Source organism: Balaenoptera ricei, chromosome 10 (genome assembly GCF_028023285.1).
Source record: "Balaenoptera ricei isolate mBalRic1 chromosome 10, mBalRic1.hap2, whole genome shotgun sequence".
Classification (NCBI taxonomy): Eukaryota; Metazoa; Chordata; class Mammalia; order Artiodactyla; family Balaenopteridae; genus Balaenoptera; species Balaenoptera ricei.
This window is the reverse complement of record NC_082648.1, coordinates 21,814,889-21,836,588: the sequence shown is the minus strand read 5'-3', so window position 1 is coordinate 21,836,588 and position 21,700 is coordinate 21,814,889. Positions and strand designations below refer to the sequence as shown.

General features: G+C 37.3%; 1 protein-coding gene across 4 annotated transcripts in view; it reads right to left on the bottom strand.

Moving 5' to 3' along the window:
* Positions 1–1,819: 1,819 nt before the first annotated feature.
* Positions 1,820–21,700, bottom strand: part of RASSF8 (Ras association domain family member 8) — a 126,501-nt gene continuing 106,620 nt past the window's right edge. For all 4 annotated transcript variants that reach the window (XM_059935499.1, XM_059935497.1, XM_059935498.1 and 1 more), the window contains 4 exons: positions 15,078–15,282; positions 5,354–6,243; positions 2,904–3,048; positions 1,820–2,274 (listed from right to left, as the gene is read on the bottom strand). In XM_059935499.1, coding sequence (XP_059791482.1) covers positions 2,153–2,274; positions 2,904–3,048; positions 5,354–6,243; positions 15,078–15,180 — 1,260 coding nt within the window. In that variant the 5' untranslated portion in view covers positions 15,181–15,282 and the 3' untranslated portion in view covers positions 1,820–2,152. The remainder of the gene's footprint in view (positions 2,275–2,903; positions 3,049–5,353; positions 6,244–15,077; positions 15,283–21,700) is intronic.

Below are 21,700 nucleotides of genomic sequence, written 5' to 3'. Positions count from 1 at the left end.
TTAATGCTGATAATAATTTACAACAATTAAGTTGGATACTTTGTGTTTTTCACGGCATGCCCAGGCATCATTGCAATTAAAAATTGCGAAGTCTAATATATCTAGGTTTAACATTTTGATTTAAATAGAATGTGATCAACTTATAAAAATGTTTTTCTTTGTGAATAAGATCTCAATTTCTCTGAACAACAGTAACAAAATGACCCAGTATAGAATGGAACCCTTTAAAAATAAGGCATATATCAGGCATACATAAACCATTATTGTCACAAAATCTACAAATTATTTTGATTTTTTAATTCTAATTTTTAAATATATATGGATATGAAATAACTATTATAAACTGAGAGCAAATGTGTATAGATTGTGGTTATTAGATAAGAATCATTTATTTCTCAAGTTTTTTTTTGCAAAACAATATAATGGCAAGGTCAACTCGATAACTCCAAGAACCCAAAGAATATATTTTTAGTTGAGGTCTGCCATTTAGCTAGACTAGAAAAGGCAACTATGCATTATTACTTTCAGTCCTCTAGAAGCTTCTATATATTGTCATAGCCATTCTTAAAAATTTTCATTGGAAACCTAAATATAGCAGCATTCTCAGCATTCATTAAACCAAGAATAAGTCAAATGCATTTAAAACATCAAAAGTTGCCCTCATGCATAGGATATAACTTACACCTTTTTATTGTTACCATGGCATTAATATACTAATCCACTTTTATTTTGTTGCATGTAAATAATACAGACAATATGTTTTCCTCAGAATAAAAAACTACTTTAAATTTTAGATTAAAGTCCTAATTATATTGTACCAAATTCTGATCACAGGGAATGTAAAAATGGCTAAGAAGTATCTGACCACATCCATCTAGATACTCTTGTGCATCTTAGTTAAGTCAGTACTCATGGGAGGGGTGTTGACTCATTTTTGGTTTTATAAACAAGAAAATATATGTACAAATGGAGATTAATGTCCTGCAAAAGTCAAGCTGAAAATTAATAAAAACGAACACTGAATTTAACTTTATTTCCTCGGTAAAAAGTAACTAACTCCAATCTACTTTCTATTTAAGTGACTGGAAAAATTGCAATAGTTCATAATGTACACAGTAAATTATGTGCAAGCAATAACTTATCCATGGGTGCTTACACCAATAGATCATACATATAAAGTGGGTTATTTTAAAATAAAAAAAATATCACTTAAAGCAACCTTCCTGAAGATATCCTTGGACATCTCTTTTTTTTTTTTTTTTTAAAGACATCTCTAATTTATGTATGATGGCGACTCTGAGGCTCCGTGAGACTAAAATAATGAGGCAGGGCAGAAACAAAACACGTAATGTATCAGGAAACCCCATGCCTGTTTGGATAGATATTCAACAATTACATTTTTGTTCAACAGTGTCTGAAGCACTGCGAACCTTTTAAACATGTAATTTACTTCATGAAAATATTTCTGTTCTTGTATGTGGTTCATTCATATGCTAGAAATACTGTAAAGGAAAGATTAAACACCAGATTAAAAAGAAAACCTGAATTATCTCACCTAATTAAGCAGTGGCTAGGATGGGTTCACAAGGTAAATGCAAGTCAGTTCTTCTGGAGTCAGTTTCCATGGCGGAGGCCCCTATGACACTTGTGTAGCTGTAATTCAGCAACGCATGGAGTCTGGCAACATGCACACAAAGTCATCATCACACAATATGCAATGTAACTCAGTCACAGGATAAGTATTAATAAAAAATATTAAAACATCAACATTCACTCCTTAATTGATTACATGGAATAAATAAACTAAGCCAGTCACATATTTCTCTTCATTCTGAAGTCATGGTTTTATTTATGTATACACACAGTATAATACTTTCCTAATGCTCTCAAAATGCTACAAATAAAAATGAAGGCTTTGCATTACAGCTGCTGGACAAAAACATCAACACTGTGGATGTGTGAAAACACAGTTTCTTTGTTCTTTAGCATCAGTGCACAGGGTATGGCTCCAAGTGGTATGCAATTTAGGACAGAAAAAAGATACGGTGGCTTGTGAAATATATCCTCTGTTCATCATTGGCACAAAATCAAAGAAGGAATTTTCACTGTCCTTGGTACCTTTACTGGGTCTCTCCCCTGAAGACAGATAATGTTATACATATATGCCTTCAGGATTAAAACCAGATGAGATAGGATTCTGTAGAATACGAAGATTACTGGGGAGCTGCCGAGAGGACCCAGGTCGCTTCAGAGACCCCGACTGGAATGGTGCCTCTAAACAGGAAACAGAGAAAGTCATTTGATGTTCGCAGTAACCTGGAGTACTTAGCAATATGAAATATTAGAACTTTTCCTGCTCTCAAGAACCAAATAATATACAGTAACGACTGCAACCCCCTGTGGGTCCTGGGTGAGAGGAGAGGTTACGTCTGCTTGACCCTCTCAGTTGATAAAATAGTTTTCAGTGATTTGAACAGTTCATGATCTTTTCTTAAAAGGTGAACATTTAGCTTCTCTTTCTGGGTTGTTCAGATTATATGCATATACAGATTTAGAAGTGTCTTTTAATATCAACACAAATTAATAAAGACTTTTAGGAGAGGAAGAAGGGGTATTAGGAACAGAGAGAAGCTAAAACTCAATTAATAGACTACGACTCACACATTTCAGGAAAAGTTTGTAAGGAAGCAGTTTAAAACTAATGATAGGATATCTGGTCATCTAAGTAAATAAATAACCTAAATATTATTGATTTTCCCCAGAAACAGTAAGTACATCAAAAATTTTTTTAAGCGGCCCAAGAATTAGCTTTGAATGGTAGGAGAACATTTTAACCGAATGTAAGCAGTTTATTCCAAGTTAACAGAGTAAAGTTTTTTAAAAAGCGATTTCTCAAATCTTACCCCTTTCTAGGTCTGCATGCGAGGCCTCCACTTCGATGGGCTCCGCTGGCAAAACGGTGACTTTCGTCCCTGTCTGCTGGATAAACTGCTGGAGGTTGACTTGCCGCAGCTCCTTGGTCAGCTGCTCCAATTCTTGTTCTTTGTCCTAGATGGGAGTAAAATGCTTTCTAAAATTTGAGGATTCACTATTGGCCAGCTACAGACATCCTGGTGACAGCCCACCTGCTACAAGGGTTGAATGTGGGACACCTTTCACAAGAACGCATTTAACAAACCTGGTTCATATCGACGTAATGGGCTAAGGAGGTCACTTTCACTCTGTGGCAAGGGCCAAAAGTTAAGCAAATAAAGGACAACAACTTCTTCAGTCTGTCCTCTTAAATGTCACGCTTTCCTCCGTTAGGAGTATATACTATGCACCTGATGAAATAAGTATATGTCTATGAACTTTCATGAATAAAACACTGGATTCCATCCATCCTGGTGTTTACAGCAAGCTTGCTAAGCTGTTCACAATTAAACTTCCTTATTATCTACTTCATAACTGACTGCAAAATTAATAGTCACTTGGTCCATGAGATTCAGGGTTCTTGTTTTTTTTAAACTGTTTAAGTTTTCATGGGATCCATTATTGAGATTTATATTATAGCAAGGAAAGCAAGGAGAGCAAGATTCCCACTATGGGGTTTTTTAATCCTTGATGAGCAGATCTGAGAACTGAGGAGCGCTAAAGTAAGGAGACCAAGTTTGGATGGCCAGAAAGCTCCAAAAGCAAGGAGAGGCATTCTATTATCAAATGGACTTTCTTCTCTTTCTCTCCTTTAGGGCACTGTAAGAAAAAGTGGCAAGGCCTCATCCAAGCTGGTTGTGTCAGAGGATGTGGTAAGGGTAGGGAAGAGAAAATAGAAAGGAGGGGTTTTCCGCTACCTTGAGTGTAGGGGGTACTTGGAGATATGTTAGTAGTTTGACTATTAGATACTTTTCACAGGTAGTGGGGTTTATTAGTAACAACTGTCACAAATCAGTGTCTCCTGTAATATCAAGGCAATACAATTTCCAACTGCACTCGTTTTGTGTTGAAATGAATCCAAATAGTAAAATGTTGACAGATCACACGTTAACAACCTTCTATTATATGAGAAATTCCTGACTTTGCAAATTCTGGTGGTAGTTCTACCTCTCACTATAGTTAGTGGCAGAGAAAGGAAATCACATCAGTTCTTCCTGAAACGTCAGCTTTCTCTGCTTGTGGAACTGTTCCTACTCTACAGCAGCTCTTCTCAAACTCCAGTGCGCACGGGCACTATTTGGAGATGCTGTTACTACGTACACTCTGAATTTCTAACCAGTAAGCCTCACGGTTCACTCTTTGATCCACGATCACACAGCTTCTAAACCAGCACTGTCCAATTCAGCAGCCACTGCACATGTGTGCTACTGAGCACATGAAATGTGGCCACATGTGACTAAAACAGAAATTTAAATTTATTTAATATTTTTAAACAGCTTTACTGAATATTATTTAACTTTATTTAAATATAAGTAGCCGTATTATAATCAATTGTGTCTCTTTCTCATTTCAGCTGTTAGAAACTGATAGCTCTTTGCAACTCCCATTAACATTACCACACTGTCTTTTCAAGAATGGGTATCCAAGAAATATAAGCTGAGTGATCATGGAGTAAGTGTGAAATAGAAATGTTCTCGTACCCACTAGAGATGGGGAAAAAATCAGAGAAGAACCTGCCCCTCTCCTCAGGGAAGCAAAGGACAGTTACGGGAGAGGGAAGGAGGTGGGGTTAGCAACAAAGGAGACGTGATAGATAAGCAGCCAGCTAGCCGCACAATCCTTGGTGAACCAGTCCTTGGTAATCTCTTTCAGCTTTGGTTTCCCTATCGCTAAAAGGAGAAGGTCAGATTCACTATCTCATCATTAGTGTCCATTCCAGCTCTGAGATTCTCATCTCCTGTATCCGATTACCTAATGCTATCACTGCCACAGTAAGAAAGCTTCTTCCGTGGAAAAGGAGCCGTGTGGCTTCAGCTCTCATCTTTGTTTTGGTCTCATATCTTAGCTTTGTCATAAGTCACAGAAATGCTAAGAAAATGATAAACCAAAGTAAGTTTCTAACTTTAAATGTAAGAGAAAATGAACAATCAGTAAAGAAGATGCCAAAATATATTTAATTCTTTTTTTAATATATATATATTTCCAGTCAGCTTTCTGTGTTTTATTGAACATTTTCTATTTTCAGATTCTTTTCCATGACCAGTGATGAAAATAAAAGGCATTATCATTTTGGAAAATCAAGAGCAAACCTACAGTGATTTGGAGAAATACAGAGTTTAAGAAGCTTCCATGAGGAAAGAAAAAGAGGAGTTCAGTTTTTTAGATTCCAAATATTTAATTCTTTTAAATAGATGAAACATTCTAATAAAAGTGTTCTTACCTGTAATCGTTTGGTGGCTTGTCCAAGAGATCTTTCCACAGCTTTAATACCATTTTCCAGCCTCAGACTCTGCTGGCCTTGAATGTCAATTTCCCCTCTGACCTTACCGATCTTTCCTTTAACCTCTTCTTCATTGACCTGTGCCTCTTGAACTTCCCGTTGCAATTTTTCTGCTTCAAGACCACTTTCCATAGTCTGGATTTGACCCAAATAGTCCTTTAATTTGCTCTCACATTCTGTTATTTTCTGTCTTATTTCTTGAAGTTGATCTTTCAGCTGTTTTTCATTTTCCTGTTCAATCTGTAATTCATTTTCCCAAAATTCTTCCTCTTCAATTTCTACATCGTTTCTTTTGATCTTTTGCTCCAGGCGGACAATTTCCTCTTCAAGGCTAGAATTATATTTTTGCTCCCAAAATCGTATTTCTATTTCATTTGATTCTAGCTCTTTCTCAATGGATTGGAGCTTCTCTGTCTGCAAACGGATCAGCTTCTTTAACTCATCTGCTGTTGTTTTGCAGTTATTCAGCACCTTTTGCTTAAATTCAGTTTCTTTACCTTTTCCAAAAATGTCCATTAACCCTTTGGCACCTCCTGTAAATGTTAACGATTTCCTTTTAGGCTCTCTCCTTTTGATTGCTTTGTCAATCTGAGGCCTCAGTTTAGCTAAGGGGGGCAAACTCTGCCTGCATAAAGTTCTTTCAGGAACTCGAGCCACACCATCCGACGTGGGCCGCTCACTGAGAGAGGGCCCCGTTCGACGTAAAATCAGCTGTACGTCACTAGCGTACTGCCCCCATTTGTTTAAGGATATGATAGGATTTTCATGAGGTGCTAAGTGTCTTTCAGTATCTCTCCATTTTTCTATAAGCGTGTACCTTCCAGTTCGACCTAGATAAAAAAAGATAAGAATAAATTGTCAAAAAGGGATACGCAACAGCTAAAATAATGCCTCCAGACATAGGACACTATTTGATAACTGTGTCTTCTTAATTAGCATCAAAGTCCAGCCCATGATGTTTTTAAAACTTTCACTTGAGGATACTGAACTCCTTAAGATACGTAACACAGGGGCTTCCCTGGTGGCGCAGTGGTTGAGAATCTGCCAATGCAGGGGACACGAGTTCGAGCCCTGGTCCGGGAGGATCTCACATGCCGCGGAGCAGCTGGGCCCGTGAGCCACAATTACTGAGCCTGCGCGTCTGGAGCCTGTGGTCCGCAACAAGAGAGGCCGCGATGGTGAGAGGCCCGCGCACCGCGATGAAGAGTGGCCCCCGCTTGCCGCAACTAGAGAAAGCCCTCGCACAGAAACGAAGACCCAACACAGACATAAATTAATTAATTAATTAATTAAAAAAAAAAATAAAGATACGTAACACATAAAACTATGGGATGTGAACTGCATACACTCTTCAGACTCGCTTAGCAACTCATCTTTACACCTTAAACCTCAGTGGGAATCTTAATCTACCCTCTTGTCAAATGCCTGACTGCCTAGACCTTGCTTGTGGCAAGACCTCCAGCTGAGACTCAGGAGGGCACAGAGTGTCCTGCTGGAAGCCAGGAGGGCCTGGTCCCAGGAACCAGGCAGGACCTCAGAACTTGAGCAGACTTCCACTTGAGGAATCCCTCTGATTTCTCTGCACATCAGGACTTGGGAAGGTTGGAGCCCCCGTCTCTCCTCCTGAAAGGAGACACGGAGACAGTGGAGGACCTGCTACTCAGCTACAGGTGCTGGGTAGGCCTTTCCTTGCCCATATCTTCCGGCATACCTGTGGCAAATAAAAAATCACCTCAGTGAAAACAACCCTCAAAATAGTCTCATATAAAGAGTGGGGCCTGAAGAGAAGTCTTGTTCAGTTTTGATAAGTAATAGCTTCAAAGAGTCTTTTAAAAAACATTAAAAAGGCAAAAATGATATTATTAAGAAACAAAAGTAGAATAAAATTACATTTATGTTAAAAATATCCTGAATCTAACAGCAATTATGGAAGATAAAGATTCAGAAGACAATATAATGTCATTAGCTTGAATACACTTCCTAAATATTTCCATTTAAGGTGTGTGGGTCAGATGGAAAAATATTAATTTTGTTAAGAGTGTCCACTAGACATCTGAAACTAACGTAAGGTTATATGTCAATTACATCTCAATTTTAAAAAAGTGTCCATTAGTAGTTAATATTATTACAAAGAAAAAAACTCACCTTGCCATCTAGCAATTATCATATTGGCATATACAGCTACTGATTTGTCTTCCCTGTCTTCTTTTTTAATTTCATGAGCTTCTGAACCAATAGTAGTATCTCCTCAATTACTGGGCCAATAAATGGAAATCTGGATATGTACTATGAACACCCACTTGCGCTATTCAAAAGTAGCAGATGAAGAGTGATACTGCTCTAAGCATATGTGTATGTTCGTCTTTAAGGAAACCTGAATCTTGGGTGCAGCTGAAAAGTTGAAGCTTTGAAAGCAAACAGACTAGAGTTTTAAGTTCGGGTAAATTACTTGCTGGATAAGTAGCCTAACTTCACTTCTAAAGTGGGGAGAGTGGCAGTACCTCATAGGTTCTGAGAGTCAGAATCAGGGCTAATAAGCACCTGCCATACTGCCTGGCCCGTAGCAGGTTTTCAATACATGGCAGCCATCATTAATTGAAAACACTGTTATTCACATGACAAAAGGGCTGACCAGAGACCTGCTTTAAATAGTGACATGACGCGACAACAATCTGACTAAAGGAATCCTTAATCAACTTGCAGCAACTCCCAGCTACGTAAAGCTGGACAGAGTGGAAAGAAAGAATAAGGGCTCTCTGGAGTCAGAAGGCCTGTTTTCAGATCTGGCTCTGCCATATATTTACGTGATTTGCACAAATTATTAAATTTCCTTCAGCTCTGATTTCTTCATCTATAGAGTGAGACTTGTATTTTCTTACCTGACAATGTTGTAAGAGTTAAGTGAGATATAAAATTTAAAAATGTTTTATAATATTGAAAAGTGCTATACAAGTATTAGTTGTTGCTATTAACAAAATACCTGGGCAAACAAGGGGAATGCAAAGCCTTATTAAGCACACTGGATTTGGCTTCTTGGAATAAAAAAATGTTTCTTAAGATTTTCAAGTTAAAAATTACTGTAATTATACCAAGAAAAACCACCCAACAAATCTTCAAGGTTAAACTCGTTCCAGATGTACACACTGCTTCAAAGATCACAGCACTTTGTGTTCCTGGCTCTGCTGTCTATCAACTACTTTTAGGATCTCACTCCTGCTACCTGGACCCTGTGTCCTCATCAGTAAATATGAAGGGTTGGACTAGACCAGTAGAGCCCTCTCTAATCCTACCAGGCCATGAAGCATCTTTAAAAAGAAAACTGAATCATTACATTATATGAGTGAAATTAAAAATTTTAAGGACCCTAATTTAGTCATAATTAAATATAAAGCTGATTTTTCCAATGCTTAATGGTACTGCTACTCTATGAGAATGTCTTGGTAGATTATTTAGGATTGCTTTTACTGCTAGCGTTTCCTTTTTGTTAAATAATGCATATTTAGTGCAATTAGGCAAAAAAAAAAAAAAAAAAAAAGAATCCAGCAATATAAAAAAGCTTTTTTAAAAAGTAAATGAATTAATACTTTGATTTTATTACAGAAATTGGGTTTTAGATAGCATATGTAAGAGTTAAATTCCACGTTAAATTCCACAATCATTGGAATTTGAATGCCTATACTTGGCAAGGCCCTACAGAACCTGAATACTTCATTTAGACAGATTCCAATTCCTCCTGCAAAACTTCTTTTATTGCAGTTTATTAAGTGGATACATTTAGTTCAACCTTGCATACTATCTTGATGTAGCCCTAAGACTAATAAAAAGGAACATCCATCTATCTATCTATGGCATTTGTAGTTTAAACTGTTTTGGCTACCGAGGCCTGTATGCCACAATTTGTAATGATAAATAAAATATTGACTATACTTCTGAAGAGCTGAAGCAATTGAGTGTAATCCCAAGAATCATTAACTTCATATAATGAGGAAAATCACAAAGAGATTTTAGTGCATCAGTGGAATCTCACTGGACGACTGATATAAATGTACAATAGATAGCTAATGGGAAGCAGCCACATAGCACAGGGAGATCAGCTCGGTGCTTTGTGACCACCTAGAGGGGTGGGATGGGGAGGGTGGGAGGGAGACGCAAGAGGGAGGAGAAAATTGTAAAAGATGACCTTGGCTATAAAACAGCAATATACTTTAGTACTAAGGATTTTTAGTTTTTGTTTCAATGTAATTCAGTCGGTAACTATATTTTCTAACAGTTGTCCATTGAGATTATAGGGGATATAAATAACATAGTATTAGTAGTTAAGAACAGGGTTCTTGAATCAGACTACTGGTTTGAATCCCAGGACCCTCCTTACCAGCTACGGGTGCTTGGGCATGTCATTTAACATCTCTGTGCCTCTGTTCCATCATCTCTGAAATAGGGATCATAACAGGGCCTTCCTCATAAGACTGCTGTGAGACTGTTAAATGATGTGGAAAATTTAATTCCCAATTCAGTAATGAAAAGGGGGACTTTAAAACTATGAAGCATTAGACTGGAATCTTTTTTTTTTAAAACTCATCTGTAGATACATAAAAAGCATTGCTTATAGTGTTTACTTCTAGGAAGCAAGGTCATGAGTGATTCTTTTACCTTCTTTGTGTTTTGCTAAATTTCAAAATAGTCTACAATGGATAGTACTACTTGTAAACAGATACAAAATTAACCAATTTATAAAATTCTAAAATTGATAATTTATATATGAAATTAAGAGTTAAATGTGACAATATAAAATATATTATTTTCTTTATCTTCTAAAGGATCATATAATCTTAGAGACGAATGGGACATCACCAAGTTCAGCCTGTAATTCACAGGAACTTAAAAAAATTCATTCATTTATTCACAAGTAGGTATTGAGTATCTACTACATGCTAGACATGGTTTTAAGCTATGAGAATAAGCAATAACAAAAGAGTGGCAGGCAATACACAACACACTAAGGAAAGAATGTATGTCTACTGTCCATTAACCAACAGCTTTAAGGTCAGATATGCTAAACATTCAGAATTTTTTGGATTATAGGAAGGTAGCATAGTACTATCCTGCAGGTCTGTAGTCAAACACATTGAAAATTCTAAAGTAAAATATATCAATTTCATACCAAATGGAATAAATATAGATTAAAAGCAGCCTCAGCCTCACAACAAATCAGATCAGTTTTTTACTACCAAATGAGTTCAAGCCATGCCAGGTATGGCTAACAAATTAAGTATGATAAACTTTAAGCTTTCAAAATTTTTTAGGTTTCAAAAATGTGGATAATGGATTGTGGCCTATATGTAATATGTCGCAGGGGCGGGGGCGAGCACGATAGAGAAAAACAGAGTATGGCAGGTGGGGAGTATGTGTGTGTGTGTGCATGTGCAGGCGGTCAGGGAGCAGTGAGCCAAGGGAGTGAATCTGGAAGAGCGCTGGGCGCACAGTATTCTCAGCAGACAGAAGAACAGGTGCAAAGACTAAGGCGGAACTGTCTCCGACACGTTTAAGAGGAAGCAATCAAAAGTGAGTGGGAGGAGATGAGGTTGGAGGTAAAGCAGGGATTCATTTAAGGGGCCTGAAGACCATCGCATGGACTTTAACATTTTCTGAGTGAGTCCGGAAACCACTAAGGGGTTTTGAGCACAAGAGTGATGACGATGCACAGTTTCAAAGTATTACTTCAACATACATCTGTCGAGACTAGGCTGCAGGAGATCAGGATGATACAGGGAAAGGAGTTGGAAGGCCACTGCGAAAATCTAAGTGAGAAACGATGGTGGCTTACATCAAGGTCGTAACAGAGGCTGTGGAGAGCAGCAACAAGATTCTGGATATATACTGAAGACAGCACAGGGAGGATTTACTGATGGATTAGTTGTAAGGTATTAGAGCAAGAAAAGGACCAAAGATCACACAAAAGTTTTAGATCTAATCAATTAAAAGCAATAGTTCCCATTTGTTGAGATGAGGGGGAGGAAATCTGAGGATGGGCAACAGCTGGGACACGAAGCTTGGGTTTGGACGTTTTAAGTCTGAGATACCAGTTAGTCATCTTCTAGAACTGCGCTGTTCACTACAATAGCTATTAGCCACGAGCCACATTTAAACTTTAATTAAAAATTCATTTCCTCAGTTACACTAGCCACACTTCAAGTAGGTAATAGCTACGTGTGGCTAGTGGCTACTGTACTGGACGGCACAGATACAGAACATTACTGTCCTTGCAGAAAGTTCTATGGGGAAGCACTGTTCTAGAAACTATGTTTTGTAGAGTACCTACTACTTTAGGCAAAGCAATGGAATAAGAAAGATAAATAAGCAGGACCCCTACTTTGAAGAGACTTCCAGAGAAGAGAAAGAAATATTAACAAATAATAAAACCAGAGATCAGCATAAAATGTGTTTGTTTGAAAACTGATTGTGTTGGGGCAAACTCTATGAAACATGGCTTTTTAGAACAATCCATGCCATCTTGGGCCCCAGCCCCAATCAATTTGTTTGTATTAAATGCTAGCTCTGGTCCCGGTTGAAAAAGATATGGGACAAGATCATCAGAAGTGGGAACAGAGAAAAATTCTGAATCTTCAGTACTTTAAATGGCACCAGGCAACAAAGCAGTGTGAATCAGAAAACCTTTCCCTCAGTCTCCTTGATTTCTTCCTCCTCTTTTTTTCCTCTCTAATCTTTTGTTAGCTGTACTTTAAGTTCTAAGCTACTTGAGGGCAGAAGTACATTCTTTTCATATTTTTCGTTTGTGATTTTGTAAAAGCAAATGCATTTTCTCAACTTAACTTGAGACAGATGAATTGTTTAAGGCTTTCTGTTTCACATGCAGATTTGAGAAGTAGTTTGAACTCTATTTTGAAATAATGGCATTTCTGGGATAGTTTATGGGAAAAACAAGGTTGAATATTTAAAATTGGGAATGTTTCAGAAAGCCCAGGGTGTACAGTATCCAACCAGTGTGTTCCTGCTGGGCAGTTTAACCACTTCATGCCAACTGAGTGTCAATCATCGTTTCACTTTTAGTTACTGTTTCTTATAATTTGGGAATATGTTCTATTTCTACCACCTAAATATAACCTGTCAAGGTAGTCAAAGATCAGAGGAGAAAGGATTTCCTTCTATACTAGTAGCTAACATTCAAAATCTTTTATCAAATTATGTTCTGTCTTTAGCTCTTTTCTAACTTGATTTGAGTGATTAGTAGCATTGAGTCAGAAAATGTTAGCTGTCATATATATTTGCAGACTGCCAATATGTATACATGTCTTTATATCATGATGGTTTCCTGAAAGCAATTTTAGCTACCCAGAAAAACTCAATAATCCCTAATCATATATATAGTGCCTCCCCCATGGGCAAATATGTGGACTTTAACTTAAGAAGCTATTCTATATGTTGCGTCACTCTAAATTTTTTAGAAACATCTGCAGTTTCGCTCAGTCAGTCCATATGCTGCTATTAGTGTAACTAAACGTTTTACTGTGTGAAGCCACAGAGATTCTGCAGGTGTTTGTTACAGCAGCAATTTTCCCTAATTAATAAACCCTCTATCATTCTTACAGTATAAATAAGGTCAAAATACTAGAACATTTTCATTTAGTGTTTAGACTTGGAATACCAATAACTTCCGTGACAATGGAGATAAATATTTAAGTGTCTATTAGAAGCATACTGAATCTGAGGCTGAGAAAATTTTATGGCACAACAGAAGCAAGGATCAACAGTGCTCGCTGGTTGCCAGTTGAATCATCTCTCAGGTGAATTCTGAATTCAATGAAGTATTTATGATTCAGCAAGAGAGTTGTTTAGCCAGGTTTGGAGAAATATCGTAAAGCATCTGTACTCAAGTTGTCAACTTTTCAAAGCAGTTCTGGACTGAGTTATTGAGAAAGCAAATATGGGGGGGGGCAGGTTCAGTTAAAGCTTCTTTTTGTCAATAGCTTGGCCACAAAGAAGTACACTCTTTAGTCCAAACGGATAAACACACACCTGGTACATCTGGACAGTTTCTCCTTGAAATTCTGTGTAGAGAACATGGTTACCATATGGACAGATGCAGCTTACTGCACTCTTCAACTACCTTGACTTTTCTAAAAACTACTCGTTTTTTTAACCACTGTCCATGGCTTGATTCTCAAATATAACAAAGAATCTTAGATTTGACACTTGCTAATTTTAGTTTTCACTAAGCAGAAAAAACCCAACAATGCTTAATATTTTAATTCAAATAAATTATGTGAGGCTTTCAAAAGGGGCAATGACTAAATAAGTTGGTTGCAAAGAATATGAAATAAAATTAAATGCCTTAATTTCTTCCTCTTTAATAATTAAACTTAAGTCCACAAATATAATACTACTAGTGCCAAATGCAAGAAAATTTCATGGGATGTGAAAGCCTAGGATTCTCAGCATTGTTTTAATATATGAGTGTGCTATATAGTATTTCAGGAAAAATCAAAAGATGTTAGTATTAAAAGAAAGCCTCTGTCTTTGTATAGGGCTATTGCCAACTTCAAACAGTGCACTTGCCACAATGCAGGGGCACAAGCACCTCTACAAAATGCTAAGGTGCCATCGTGACAGTGACTTGTCTCCATCCTGAGCTAACCTGACACGCTTCCAATATAAACTAGCACTATATAAAAACAAACTTTTGATAAGGAGCTCAAAGACAAAGAGGCACTGAGCACCTAGCATGGTGAACACACAGTTTCCTCCTCAATACAGCTGACCCATGAACAACGCAGGCGTTAGGGGCGCCAACTCTCCACACAGTTGAAAATCTGCATATAACTTATAGTCAGCCGGCCCTCTCTATCTGCAGTTCCTCGTGGATTCAACTAACCTTGAATCGTGCAGTACTGTAGGATTTACTATTGGGAAAAAAGCCCCATATAAGTGGACCCTCGCAGTTAAAACTTGTGTTGTTCAAGGGTCAACTCCACATGTTTGCTAAGTGATGGATTTAAGATGCAAATACAAACTTTAGCCCAAATTACTGGCTTTACTGATGTAGGTGTTCATGCCCTCATCATGTTCCAAACGGAATTATGGCAACTAAAAAACATGCATAAAATATCATAAAGATAAAGTGAGAGTAAATAAGAAAAGTTGCAACGGGATAAGTGAATAAGATGGAGCCAGTAAGCATGGATTTGACTACTTCATCTTCACTGTGTAAGATTTAAAATGTACACATTATCTTTCTAATGAAGAACCATGTCATTTAATTTGTTGCAAATTCTTTTCTAAAAGTATTCAGAATAAAAAATCGGATTTTGCCTAATGAAGAGTCTGGGAACTTGAAATCTATGTTTTGGCTCAAGAAAACATTTTTAGTTCCATAAATCATTGTTTAGGATAAACAACAGGTGAGGAGAAGACATTGCAGACTCTAGACTCAAGATCAGTAAAATCTCGGTGAGGCAGAGAACAAGTATCTTCACAGACTGACCTAAGCTGGAGGCAGGGGACAGTAATAAGTAAAAGTGTGCCTGAGAGATGTATTATGGAACCAAATGAACAAAAACCACAGGACATCTATATTTAAAACAAACAAAAACAACAGGAAGCATAAGCATAAACCACTTTATCTCAGACACCCCGAGAGTTCACTTACCTATCGCTTGAGCTAAGGCTATGACAACTTCCTGGCAAGTTGTGACTTCGGTGACCCCACAAACAATCCTCTGAACTCCGTCCACCCATACTTTAAGTTCCATGGTGCCCCAGCCAGTCACCCAAGGGCCCTGAGACTGGTCATCAGGCGTCAGGTCATGTCTCTGGCCACGAAAACACGGAAAAGGCAGAGTCTGTGTAGTCAGCTAAAAAGAGGAAAAAACATTTTTAATAAAACAAATCTTACCATTTCTTCCAGTAAGTAAATGTTACCAAAACAAATTTTAGTATATCATAGTCCTACTACCATTAATGACCATGGGCTTACTTATTCACAGAACTGAATTTAGCAGTGTGAATACAACCATGGCCACCTCTCATGACACCACATGGTACTGCTATTTCCACAATTAGAATATTAATCATAAAGTCACTCTCCATTGACCAAAGAAATCTTATTTACTTGACCAAGCCCTATTGCTCAACATACAAACTATTTTTTTACAAAAATTACTTCATTAGGATAATTTCTGAGGTTTAAAAAAAGAAAAAAAAAGTTTTTTGGTCATTTTAGGAATCACAAATAATTGAACCAGTTTCCGCAGCCTTGCCAGCATCTGTTTGTTCCGTGTCTCTTGCCTCGCTCTCTTGGTCAAGGTACCGAGAGTGTTGTCTACACCACTGAAACTCCAACACTAAATTCAGCAGAAGGCACAGGTATGCAGAAAATATTAGCTGAAGGAAATTAATTCTTTCGTTGGCTGACAACTTCCCCATTTATGAACTGCTTGTCCTCTACCCATTTATTTAACTGGAGTTTGATGACTGTCTTAAACTTTTTTTTTTTTAAACATCTTTATTGGAGTATAACTGCTTTACAATGGTGTGTTAGTTTCTGCTTTATAACAAAGTGAATCAGTTATACATATGCATATGTCCCCATATCTCTTCCCTCTTGCGTCTCCCTCCCTCCCACCCTCGCTATCTCACCCCTCTAGGTGGTCACAAAGCACCGAGATGATCTCCCTGTGCTTTGCGGCTGCTTCCCATTAGCTATCTATTTTACATTTGGTAGGGTATATATGTCCATGCCACTCTCTCACTTTGTCCCAGCTTACCCTTCCCTCTCCCCGTATCCTCAAGTCCATTCTCTAGTAGGTCTGTGTCTTTATTCCCGTCTTGCCACTAGGTTCTTCATGACCATTTTTTTTTTTTTTTTTTTTTTTTAGATTCCATATATATGTGTTAGCATACGGTATTTGTTTTTCTCTTTCTGACTTACTTCACTCTGTATGACAGACTCTAGGTCCATCCACCTCACTACAAATAACTCAATTTCGTTTCTTTTTATGGCTGAGTAATATTCCATTGTATATATGTGCCACATCTCCTTTATCCAGTCATCTGTTGATGGACACTTAGGTTGCTTCCATGTCCTGGCTATTGTAAATAGAGCTGCAATGAACATTTTGGTACATGACTCTTTTTTAATTACGGTTTTCCCAGGGTATATGCCCAGTAGTGGGTTTGCTGGGTCGTATGGTAGTTCTATTTTTAGTTTTTTAAGGAACCTCCATAATGTGCTCCATAGTGGCTGTATCAATTTACATTCCCACCAACAGTGCAGGAGGGTTCACTTTTCTCCACACCCTCTTCAGCATTTATTGTTTGTAGATTTTTTGATATGGCCATTTGGACTGGTGTGAGATGATATCTCATTGTAGTTTTGATTTGCATTCCTCTAATGATTAATGATGTTGAGCATTCTTTCATGTGTCTGTTGGCCATCTGTATATCTTCTTTGGAGAAATGTCTATTTAGGTCTTCTGCCCATTTTTGGATTGGGTTGTTTGTTCTTTTGATATTGAGCTGCATGAGCTGCTTGTAAATTTTGGAGATTAATCCTTTGTCAGTTGCTTCATTTGCAAATATTTTCTCCCATTCTGAGGGTTGTCTTTTCATCTTGTTTATGGTTTCCTTTGCTGTGCAAAAGCTTTTAAGTTTCATTAGGTTCCATTTGTTTATTTTTGTTTTTATTTCCATTTTTCTAGGAGGTGGGTCAAAAAGGATCTTGCTGTGATTTATGTCATAGAGTGTTCTGCCTATGTTTTCCTCTAAAAGTTTGATAGTGTCTGGCCTTACATTTAGGTCTTTAATCCATTTTGAGTTTATTTTGGTGTATGGTGTTAGGGAGTGTTCTAATTTCATTCTTTTACATGTAGCTGTCCAGTTTTCCCAGCACCATTTACTGAAGTGGCTGTCTTTTCTCCATTGTATATTCTTGCCTCCTTTATCAAAAATAAGGTGACCATAGGTGCGTGGGTTTATCTCTGGGCTTTCTATCCTGTTCCATTGATCTATATTTCTGTTTTTGTGCCAGTACCATACTGTCTTGATTACTGTAGCTTTAGTCTGTAGTAGTATAGTCTGAAGTCGTAGTATAGTCTGAAGTCAGGGAGCCTGATTCCTCCAGCTCCATTTTTCTTTCTCAAGATTGCTTTGGCTATTCGGGGTCTTTTGTGTTTCCATACAAATTGTGAAATTTTTTGTTCTAGTTCTGTGAAAATTGCCAGTGGTAGTTTGATAGGGATTGCATTGAATCTGTAGATTGCTTTGGGTAGTACAGTCATTTTCACAGTGTTGATTCTTCCAATCCAAGAACATGGTATATCTCTCCATCTGTTTGTATCATCTTTAATTTCTTTCATTAGTATCTTATAAATTTCTGCATACAGTTCTTTTGTCTCCTTAGGTAGGTTTATTCCTAGATATTTTATTCTTTTTGTTGCAGTGGTAAACGGGAGTGTTTTCTTAATTTCAGTTCCAGATTTTTCATCATTAGTGTATAGGAATGCAAGAGATTTCTATGTATTAATTCTGTATCCTGCTACTTTACCAAATTCATTGATTAGCTCTAGTAGTTTTCTGGTAGCATCTTTAGGATTCTCTATGTATAGTATCATGTCATCTGCAAACAGTGATAGCTTTACTTCTTCTTTTCCGATTTGGATTCCTTTTATTTCTTTTTCTTCTCTGATTGCTGTGGCTAAAACTTCCAAAACTAGGTTGAATAATAGTGGTAAGAGTGGGCAACCTTGTCTTCTTCCTGATCTTAGTGGAAATGGTTTCAGTTTTTCACCACTGAGAACAATGTTGGCTGTGGGTTTGTCATATATGGCCTTTATTACGTTGAGGAAAGTTCCCTCTATGCCTACTTTCTGCAGGGCTTTTATCATAAATGGGTGTTGAATTTTGTCAAAAGCTTTCTCTGCATCTATTGAGATGATCATATGGTTTTTCCCCTTCAATTTGTTAATATGGTGCATCACATTGATTGATTTGCATATATTGAAGAATCCTTGCATTCCTGGGATAAACCCCACTTGATCATGGTGTATGATCCTTTTAATGTGCTCTTGGATCCTGTTTGCTAGTATTTTGTTGAGGATTTTTGCGTCTATGTTCCTCAGTGATATTGGCCCTTAGTTTTCTTTCTTTGTGACATCTTTCTCTGGTTTTGGTATCAGGGTGATGGTGGCCTCATAGAATGAGTTTGGGAGTGTTCCTTTCTCTGCTATATTTTGGAAGAGTTTGAGAAGGATAGGTGTTAGCTCTTCTCTAAATGTGTGATATAATTCGCCTGTGAAGCCATCTGGTCCTGGGCTTTTGTTTGTTGGAAGATTTTTAATCACAGTTTCAATTTCAGTGCTTGTGATTGGTCTGGTCATGTTTTCTTTCTATTTCTTCCTGGTTCAGTCTCGGAAGGTTGTGCATTTCTAAGAATTTGTCCATTTCTTCCAGGTTGTCCATTTTATTGGCATAGAGTTGCTTGTAGTAATCTCTCATGATCCTTTGTATTTCTGCAGTGTCAGTTGTTACTTCTCCTTTTTCATTTCTAATTCTATTGATTTGAGTCTTCTCCCTTTTTTTCTTGATGAGTCTGACTAATGGTTTATCAATTTTGTTTATCTTCTCCAAGAACCAGCTTTTAGTTTTACTGATCTTTGCTACTGTTTCCTTCATTTCTTTTTCATTTATTTTTGATCTGATCTTTATGATTTCTTTCCTTCTGCTAACTTTGGGGTTTTTTTGTTATTCTTTCTCTAATTGCTTTAGGTGTAAGGTTAGGTTGTTCATTTGAGATGTTTCTTGTTTCTTAACGTAGCATTGTATGCTATAAACTTCCCTCTTAGAACTGCATTTGCTGCATCCCATAGGTTTTGAGTTGTCGTGTTTTCATTGCCATTTGTTTCTAGGTATTTTTTGATTTCCCCTTTGATTTCTTCAGTGACCTCTTGGTTATTAAATAGTGTATTGTTTAGCCTCCATGTGTTTGTATTTTTTACAGATTTTTTTCCTGTAATTGATATCTAGTCTCACAGCATTGTGGTCGGAAAAGATACTTGATACAATTTCAATTTTCTTAAATTTACCAAGGCTTGATTTGTGACCCAAGATATGATCTATCCTGGAGAATGTCCCATGAGCACTTGAGAAGAATGTGTATTCTGTTGTTTTTGGATGGAATGTCCTACAAATATCAATTAAGTCCATCCTGTTTAATGTATCATTTAAAGCTTGTGTTTCCTTATTTATTTTCATTTTGGATGATCTGCCCATTGGTGAAAGTGGGGTGTTAAAGTCCCCTACTATGATTGTGCTACTGTCGATTTCCCCTTTTATGGCTGTTAGTATTTGCCTTTTGTATTGAGGTGCTCCTATGGTGGGTGCATAAATATTTACAATTGTTATATCTTCTTCTTGGATTGATCCCTTGATCATTATGTAGTGTCCTTCTTTGTCTCTTGTAATAGTCTTTGTTTTAAAGTCTATTTTCTCTGATATGAGAATTGCTACTCCAGCTTTTTTTTGATTTCCATTTGCATGGAATATCTTTTTCCATCCCCTCACTTTCAGTCTGTATGTGTCCCTAGGTCTGAGGTGGGTCTCTTGTAGACAGCATATATACGGGTCTCGTTTTTGTATCTATTCAGCCAGTCTATGTCTTTTGGTTGGAGCATTTAATCCATTTACATTTAAGGTAATTATCGATATGTATGCTCCTATTACCATCTTCTTAATTGTTTTGGGTTTGTTATTGTAGGTCTTTTCCTTCTCTTGTGTTTCCTGCCTAGAGAAGTTCCTTTAGCATTTGTTGTAAAGCTGGTTTGGTGGTGCTGAATTCTCTTAGCTCTTGCCTGTCTGTAAAGATTTTAATTTCTCTGTTAAATCTGAATGAGATCCTTGCTGGGTAGAGTAATCTTGGTTGTAGGTTTTTCCCTTTCATCACTTTAAATATGTCCTGCCACTCCCTTCTGGCTTCCAGAGTTTCTTCTGAAAGATCAGCCATTAACCTTATGGGGATTCCCTTGTTTGTTATTTCTCCCTTGCTACTTTTTTTTTCTTTGTATTTAATTTTTGATAGTTTGATTAATATGTGTCTTGGAGTGTTTCTCCTTGGATTTATCCTGTATGGGACTCTCTGTGCTTCCTGGACTGGATTAACTATTTCCTTTCCCATATTAGGGAAGTTTTCAACTATAATCTCTTCAAATATTTTCTCAGTCCCTTTCTTTTTCTCTTCTTCTTCTGGGACCCCTATAATTCGAATGTTGGTGCGTTTAATGTTGTCCCAGAGGTCTCTGAGACTGTCCTCAATTCTTTTCATTCTTTTTTCTTTATTCTGCTCTGCAGTAGTTATTTCCACTATTTTATCTTCCAGGTCACGTATCCGTTCTTCTGCCTCAGTTATTCTGCTATTGATCCCTTCTAGAGAATTTTTAATTTCATTTATTGTGTTGCTCATCACTGTTTGTTTGCTCTTTAGTTTTTCTAGGTTCTTGTTAAACGTTTCTTGTAGTTTCTCCATTCTGTTTCCAAGATTTTGGATCATCTTTACTATCATTATTCTGAATTCTTTTTCAGGTAGACTGCCTATTTCCTCTTCATTTGTTAGGTCTGGTGGGTTTTTGCCTTGCTACTTCATCTGCTGTGTTTCTCTGTCTTCTCATTCATCTTACTTTATGGTGTTTGGGGTCTCCTTTTTGCAGCCTGCAGGTTCGTAGTTCCCGTTGTTTTTGGTGTCTGTCCCCAGTGGCTAAGGTTGGTTCAGTGGGTTGTGTAGGCTTCCTGGTGGAGGGGACTGGTGCCTGTGTTCTGGTGGATGAGGCTGGATCTTGTCTTTCTGGTGGGCAGGCCCACGTCTGGTGGTGTGTTTTTGGGTGTCTGTGGCCTTATTATGATTTTAGGCAGCCTCCCTGCTAATGGATGGGGTTGTGTTCCTGTCTTGCTTGTTGTTTGGCATAGGGTGTCCAGCACTGCAAATACTCATTCATTTTCTAACTGTCTTAAATTTAAGAGTTATTGTAAAAATATAAACTTTTTTTTAAACTTGCTGTGTTTCCCCAGTGTTTGATATTTTGTTTAGCTGTATTATAGGTGAAGCAGAAAATTCTGCATTCTCATATGGTCAAACAATATGCCTTGATATTTTTCTATTGATTAGAATGTTATTATTAGCCTACTAAAAATCAATTACACACAATTCTTTTTTCTGTGGGTTTTTAAAATCTCAACACTTCCTGTGTTAATAAATCTTTAATCAATCTATGATTTGTTTGTCCA